This window comes from Arachis ipaensis, chromosome B05 (genome assembly GCF_000816755.2).
Source record: "Arachis ipaensis cultivar K30076 chromosome B05, Araip1.1, whole genome shotgun sequence".
Lineage (NCBI taxonomy): Eukaryota > Viridiplantae > Streptophyta > Magnoliopsida > Fabales > Fabaceae > Arachis > Arachis ipaensis.
Window position 1 is genome coordinate 505,164 of NC_029789.2, and position 7,035 is coordinate 512,198.

A 7,035-nucleotide genomic window follows, 5' to 3' on the forward strand; every position below is an offset into this window, starting at 1 on the left:
ACTTATGAGAATAAAATTTAGGATCCTACTCGAGACTTTTTGGATCTAGAGCTCTAATACCATGTTATGATACCACTCATTTCAAAAGTTTCAGTTAATAGAAAAAAGTAACACTAATAATTATATCTCTAACACTCCTTAAACCTCCATTGTGTAAATTGTACAAATATTCTATTGACTCTTCACACTTTTCCTAAAATTTATTCTCCTAAATCAACTAAACATAAAAGTAACTCAAGAGTCTCACAATAATATAAAAGAAACTCATAACATTATAGTCTCACAATATATATACTCATTATTTCTAATTTTTTAGTGCCCCACAGCCTATATTAATTTGAACATAGGTGTCTTTATAGATACACTCTCACCATTAAAAATATCCAACTCAAAATATTAAAAATTTAAAATAAAAAGATAGTGAAAAATGTTTTTAACTTATTTTTTATAATTTTATTCAGATAATTTTTAAATTTAAAAAAGTCAAAATACTTTTGAACAATTATATTTACTTTTAAATAAATAACATATATAGAGAAAAATGTTTAAAATTATAAATATCAAAAGACATAGATTGATATGTCATCATGTAAAGGATTTAGAATGTGTGTGAAGGCGTTTTTTTTGTACGCGTCCCTATTTAGTGTTTACAAATACGGCCGCAATTCAAAAACATCCAACAATGGTATACGAATTACGAAAAGTCGCAGTAGCTTAGAGAAGACAAAAAGAAAGTCAAATACTGTGTGTACAACGTAAATGAATAAATCTTTCATTTTTTAATCAATAATGGTACGAAAAGTCTTAGTAGCTTAGACAACATAACCTTTTTAATTCTGTAATCACCATTAAGCAATATTTTTTATTTTTATTTTTTTATTATGTTATATAAAAAAGATAATCAATAACGCGCTAGTAGTAACATTAAAAATTGTTTAAATGTATTCGATATATAGATATTCGAAAAATATTTCCATTGTATACTCTAATCATCTATCTAACAAAACTGAGGAATAAGAAACAAGACGAGAAGCCAATGAGTAATAGCTCAAATCGTATAATCTCTCTATACTCAATTAAAAAGTTGCGGGTTCGAATCTCATATTTTGATAAAAAAAAAAACAACACGAGAAATATCTGTGACATTAATGGGTACGCGTACCTGTAACAGGGAGTTCGTTTGACTGAAAGAGATATGGAGTCCAGAAATAAGTCCAGAAACAAGAAGCACCGATGGTCCGAAAATGAATACTTGCTACTCCAACTTCTTCAGCCATATCATTCGCCAACTTTGCGAAAAGTCCATCAGCTACCAAGCAAGTCACCTTCTCTTTCACCAAAATGTCTCTCAGAAGAGGCTTTCCATGCACCTTCAGCGACATAAGCGGCTCCGCAGCTCGCTCCCCTGAGCGAGGGTGCTCCTCCGGTAGACCGTCAGGGATGGTCTTAAACCGGAGCGTAGGGTAGCGAGCCAGGAGGGATTCTATGTCGGCGAAGCGCGTGAGGCGGTTGTGGGTGTGTTCGGTGTTGAGGAAAGTGACGTGGAGGTTGCGGAGTGCAAGGAGCTGAGCAAGGTTTAGCATGGAGTTGACGTGGCCCTGTGCTGGACATGGGAAGATCAGAACATGAGCTGAAGATGTTTGCGGCGGTTTCATTTCTTGTGTGGGCGCTGAGATGACTTATTTTTCAGCTTACTAGAGGAAGCTTTTAATTTCCCCAGCTATGACCGAAGCTAACCCGGTTGGAAGGGAATGAGACTATATGTCCATATATAATTATTTCCTTTTCTTTGGGTCATGATGCATGCCTATACGCAATGATAGATTCCTTTTTTTTTTGTTGAATGGTTCAACAAAATTTTAGTTGAAGAAAAAGTATGTAACTATGTATGCATATTGTTTAGGTAATTTTTGTTAAATTTAGATTAATTTAATTATAAAAGACACTTTTATGTATAGCACTACTAAAGTCTAAAATAAATTATTGACTTGATCAACGGAGTAAATAAGATCTTTTTTCTCAGAAAATCCACTCTTTCTCTTATAGTACAGGATTTATGTTGAATTATTATATTTGGTCTCGACATATTTTAAATACAATAATTATCTGATNNNGTACCGTTTATGATTAAAATTAAAAAACAATATATATTATATTAAATCTGTTTAAAATTATAATCATAAACGGTACGCCACCGGCTACCACACTCACCGGTGGCCGATGGTGTGAGTGTACATGATACTTGATAGGTCTGGAGGGGAAGTGTGGTTGGTGGCGCAAGTTGGCAGTTTAATTTATAAAACAAGAAGTAGCGGTGGAGTGCGGTGGAGGCGCGTGGGTTAGTGATGGCGCTTCTTGGGGAGGACGGCCGGGGTTACGAGCTGGCGCGGAAGCTGGAACGCTGCGGTGTGTGGCGGAGCTGGCTGGGCGACGCCGCCTACGCCACGTTCTCACCGTTCCTCTCTTCCCCTTCGGCCTGGGACTCATTCATGTCTTCTCCCTCCTCCGATTCTTCCAAATCTAGGGCTCACCTCTTTCTCCAAATGAGGGTCCGCGCTCTCCTCTTCGACAAGGCTTCTGCTTCTATCTTCTCCACTTCCCCCAATTCAGCATATTCTTCTTCTTCTTCTTCGCTCACGCTACACAACCTCAATCCTTTTTGTTAGTTTCCCTTTCATTCTTCTTCCTCGTCTTCTGAAAATTCCGAATTTTTTTAAGTTTATATTATTTTATTAATTTTTTTTGGAGGGGGCAGATTTGCAGCTGCACGCTGATGATGTTTACTTCACCCTTGAGAATGCTGCTTCTTCTTCTTCTTCCCAAGATGGGGCTCAAACCGCTACTATTTCTTCCTCAAAGGTATTTTCGTGTCATTTTGATCTGTGTTCTTTTTGCTTCTCCAATGAGGTCCGTTTGTATGAATTGCATTGGAAAGTAGATTAGAGGTAGTGGAAGATCAATAGAAGACTATTTAGTTTTGAGTGGCTTGCCTAAGTTACCATTTATTTAATGATTCCATGATTTTGGAAAGATATTTTAGTAAATAGCTGATTTTGTGAAGGCAATGTTTAAAACAAAACAATAATTTTCCCCCACTTTAGTTCTTAGAATTTCTTATGTGTTAATCAACATGAGTGACTGGTGATGCAGAACCAATCCAAATCAGGTTCTGGAGCTGGAACTAGATATGTTGACTCTGATATGGATGGCATGTCCCAGAGATACAGGAATGATGAGCTGCCTGAAACTTGGTATAATCAGATGATTGAAAAGTATAAGTCCAACAAGAAATTGGTTTTGGGAGACAGAGAATTGCCCAAGCGTTCACCTACAGAGATGGCTTCCTATGTTACATCCGTTACTAATCATAAGAAAAGGCGGCTGCCCTTCAAGGAAGATCATAATTCAGTTAATGAGCAACCAAATAATGGTAATTTAGTTAATGATGATTCAGAAGGTTTTCTAGAAATAATGTATGCTTGGAACTGTGTGCCTGAGAGTGCACTTACACCAACTGACAGAGTTGAGTATAACCCCAAGGTTAAGTTATTTGGAGTTCTTGATACCTTACCTCCTGTTTCCACAAGGAGTCCTGTTATGATTGAGAGACTTGGTATTAGGCCTGAGTATCTTAACATGGATCAGGGAGGAGGCTTGTACCGTGGGAAATCTGGACCTGAGGGAAACCCTAAAGTTGTTGGCCTTGAACAAGCAACAAAATTGTCTCAAAAGGTAGTGGCACGTGCATTGGAAAGTGTGGGATTTGAGGCTGCCATGGAATGTCCAATTGCACTCTTTGCTGAAGCACTAGGCGCTCACATTCATAAATTTGGAGAACACCTGAAATTACTTGCTGATAGTTATCGGAAACAGTGTTCAGCCATTGAACTTCTAAAGATGCTTCTCAAAATAGAGGGCTTTAGGTGAGTTTAAAACTCTTCTATGTTTATTTTCAGAAATTAAATTTATGAATGTTAAATTTTGCCTTGCCAGATTAGCCTTCTTTTGTACTGTTCTACCTCATCTCACTTTGATGATGGTGTGTGTTATCCTGTATCATTTTCATCTTGAGAGAATATGGTAAAAAGCAAATTTTTTTTTTTTTGGTTATTATTCTTTCAGCAAGCATATTTGATGCACATTTTGTTGGCAATATCTGTACTATTGTCCTGATCTATATTTTTTTCTTTTAAATTATTGCATCATAAACATAACATGCCATATCTTAACATGCTCCTTGCTGTTCCCAGTAATTTTGCATCATTACTGGATGCTGTTAAGGATGGTTCTCGGAATATTGTACAACAAAATCATCAAGTTCATGGGATTCAGTCACAAATGCAGCCACAACAGCAGAGTTCTATTCGAATACCTCAGCAAGTACTTATATCTACTCCCTTGTGTTTTGTTATATACTTGTGTATTTTATGTGATTGGCAAGTGATCAACATGAACAGTAGTATAGCAATAGAGGAACTAAATATTATTTAGCAACATTTATAGTCTTAAACTTAAATTGGAGATGTATCTGGATCTTCTTCAAAATGGAATAAATCCTATGCTCTATGTTTAATTCACAAAGAATCAGCCATTTTATTGCTTCCATGGAAAACTGATTCCTTAGCGAGGTTCACAAGTTATTTAGATAGAATGAGGTTTGTTTGAGACTGCAATTCGCATTCCATATCCACCTTGTTCTCTGTTTTTTTTTTCTTCTTAGGGTTTTCATTCAATTTAGACCATCTCTGTGTTACAATTCCTTGGTTGGTTAAATAAAATCATTCCATTCGGGTAATAGCTATATGAATGAGAATGTTAATATGCATGTGCAGGTACCAAGGCAGATGCATCAACAAGTACAGCAGTTTATTCATTCACAGAATCTGGCTTTTCAGCAGCACCAACAGCAGCAGCAACAACAGCAGATGCAACAACAGCAGCAGATGCAACAACAGCAGCTGCTGCAACAACAACAACAACAACAACAACAACAACAGCAGCAGCAGCAGCAGCAACAACAACAACAGCAGCAGCAACTTCTGCTGCAACAGCAACAGCAACAACAGCAGCAACAGCAGTTACAACAACAAATCAGAAGACGGGCAATGTCTACACCTCGCCCTGCTATGGATATAGATAAGGAAAGACCATTGGTTCAAGTCAAGCTTGAGAATCCACCAGATTTACCAAATGATAATAATGCCTTCAATCCGACCAATTCCAGACATCCTCAAATGCAGTTAAGGCAGCAGCAGATGCCTGCGATGTCGAGTTTCCACTCTCAACCTGGTGGTCAGTTCAGGCAAATGGGTTCCCTACAGATGCCCCCAATACAGTCGCAGTAAGTTACTTTGAATAATTGGGTGGATGCTACTATTGGATTGAATTTATGATATCCTTGTTAAGACTGTTGATTTATGTTTCGCAACTAGGAACACGGGCATGGTTAGAGCACCACCTGTCAAAGTGGAGGGCTTCTCAGAATTGATGGGCGGAGGTGGAGATTCTTCATCAAAGCATGATTCAGATGAAAGCAGACTGACTTCTCCTAGTGGTAAATAGCTACTCTAGTATTTTTGACAACCAGCGTGTGCATCAATGGTTTCTTTTGAAGTTGAGTGGTCTATGACAGTTTTCATGGCCATTTTGTATTTTTGTTCCCTTTACTTTGTATAGTAGCCCGTATAATAGCGTAAACATAGAGTGCATCATAGTGTAGCTTGTTGGATCAAATATCTGTTGAGCTGATTGACCCTTGGCGTGCAATGTTCTAGGGATGTTCTGTAATAGATTACAAATGGATCAAATTTTGTTGGCATATATGTATGTTATGTTTGTGATAATTTATGATAACAACGTATCTTGGTAGGACTGTAGGAGAAGCTTTTGTATCATTTTTATGCTACATTTGGGAGATGCAGAAGGGTAAAAGGGGAAGTAAGGGTAAGTAAATGGATGAAAAGGTTTTTTTTTTTAAATGTTTATGTCCAGGTAAAAGAAATTAAGATGGAAATACCTTTAAAAAAGAAAAAAGAAAAAGAAATTGTATTTAGTCTGTCTTATTTAAAAGTGCATTGTATGTATGTGATTAGCTTAAATGTTTTTCTAATCCACAAAAAAGCTTAAATATGTTTAGTCTTTGTGAAAAGAACGAAAAAAATAGGGACTAAAACCGTTTTAAAATTTTAGAGAAACTTAAATTAAAATGAAACATAATTATGGAGACTAAAAATATTTAGAACAATTTAATTTTATGTTTTTAATAAAGGAAGATGAATTCCTTCCCTTATCGGAAATTAGTTTTTAGCAAACATACAGAAGTGTGCGTTTCGTTTTTATTTTTCTGGGATGAAAAGAAACAATCGAATGAATCGATGACACCCGCAAAATAAAAAGGCTTTAAACAAGATATTACTGATGTAAGTAATATGCTGCAATAAAACAGTAAGCAGGTGGATGATCTAAAAAGGAATCATGTACTGTCCCTTAAGTCTTAAGGCTGCGTTTGTTTGTCCCTTAAGTCTTAAGGCTGCGTTTGTTTACAGAAATAAGACACTGAGACATAAAATCATATTTGGCAGAAGAGATATAGACAGATACAATGTGTTCAGAAATAATGAATTAGTATATTTTATGTCTATCCTAATAGGAAAGACACGGAGATACTAACAAGGAACATAACTTATTTTTTATTTTTTCTTTCATTATTCTTGTTAATTTTTCATAATTATATTTTTTATTGTTATATTTTTTATCTCAAATTTTTTAATGAAAAAAAATGAGAATAAATTGAATTTTCATAATTTGTTTTAGTTTATCACCAAACAGAATACAAGAACATAAAATTTTGTGTCTCTGTCCATCAGTGTCTTATCTTATTCTGTTCTCAGTGTCTTATCATATTCTGTTCTTAAAAACAAACACAGCCTAAAAGTACAACAAAAAACCCGAATGCTCTTTCCTGTTACTCTGTTAAGGACGTGGATAAAGGGATAATAGCTAACTAGCTAAGGCCCCAAAAAAAAAAAATACCGG

General features: G+C 35.9%; 2 protein-coding genes across 4 annotated transcripts in view; one reads left to right on the forward strand and one right to left on the reverse strand.

The window, feature by feature from the left end:
- Positions 1–1,742, reverse strand: part of LOC107642283 (7-deoxyloganetic acid glucosyltransferase) — a 4,514-nt gene extending 2,772 nt beyond the window's left edge. Inside the window, exon 1 of the mRNA XM_016345587.2 lies at positions 1,163–1,742. Within this exon, the coding sequence (XP_016201073.1) occupies positions 1,163–1,655 (493 nt within the window). The 5' untranslated portion in view covers positions 1,656–1,742. The remainder of the gene's footprint in view (positions 1–1,162) is intronic.
- LOC107642285 (mediator of RNA polymerase II transcription subunit 12) lies at positions 2,218–5,894 on the forward strand. 3 transcript variants are annotated; one of them, XM_021122731.1, is made up of 7 exons: positions 2,218–2,661; positions 2,756–2,859; positions 3,151–3,540; positions 3,646–3,923; positions 4,230–4,380; positions 4,833–5,341; positions 5,433–5,894. In XM_021122731.1, the coding sequence occupies exons 1-7, from the start codon at positions 2,346–2,348 to the stop codon at positions 5,560–5,562; spliced, it is 1,878 nt and encodes a 625-aa protein (XP_020978390.1). In that variant the 5' UTR covers positions 2,218–2,345; the 3' UTR covers positions 5,563–5,894. The 3 variants fall into 3 exon arrangements, with proteins under 3 accessions (XP_020978390.1, XP_020978388.1, XP_020978389.1); XM_021122729.1 differs by having other exon boundaries at positions 3,151–3,923; XM_021122730.1 differs by having other exon boundaries at positions 3,151–3,923; positions 4,251–4,380.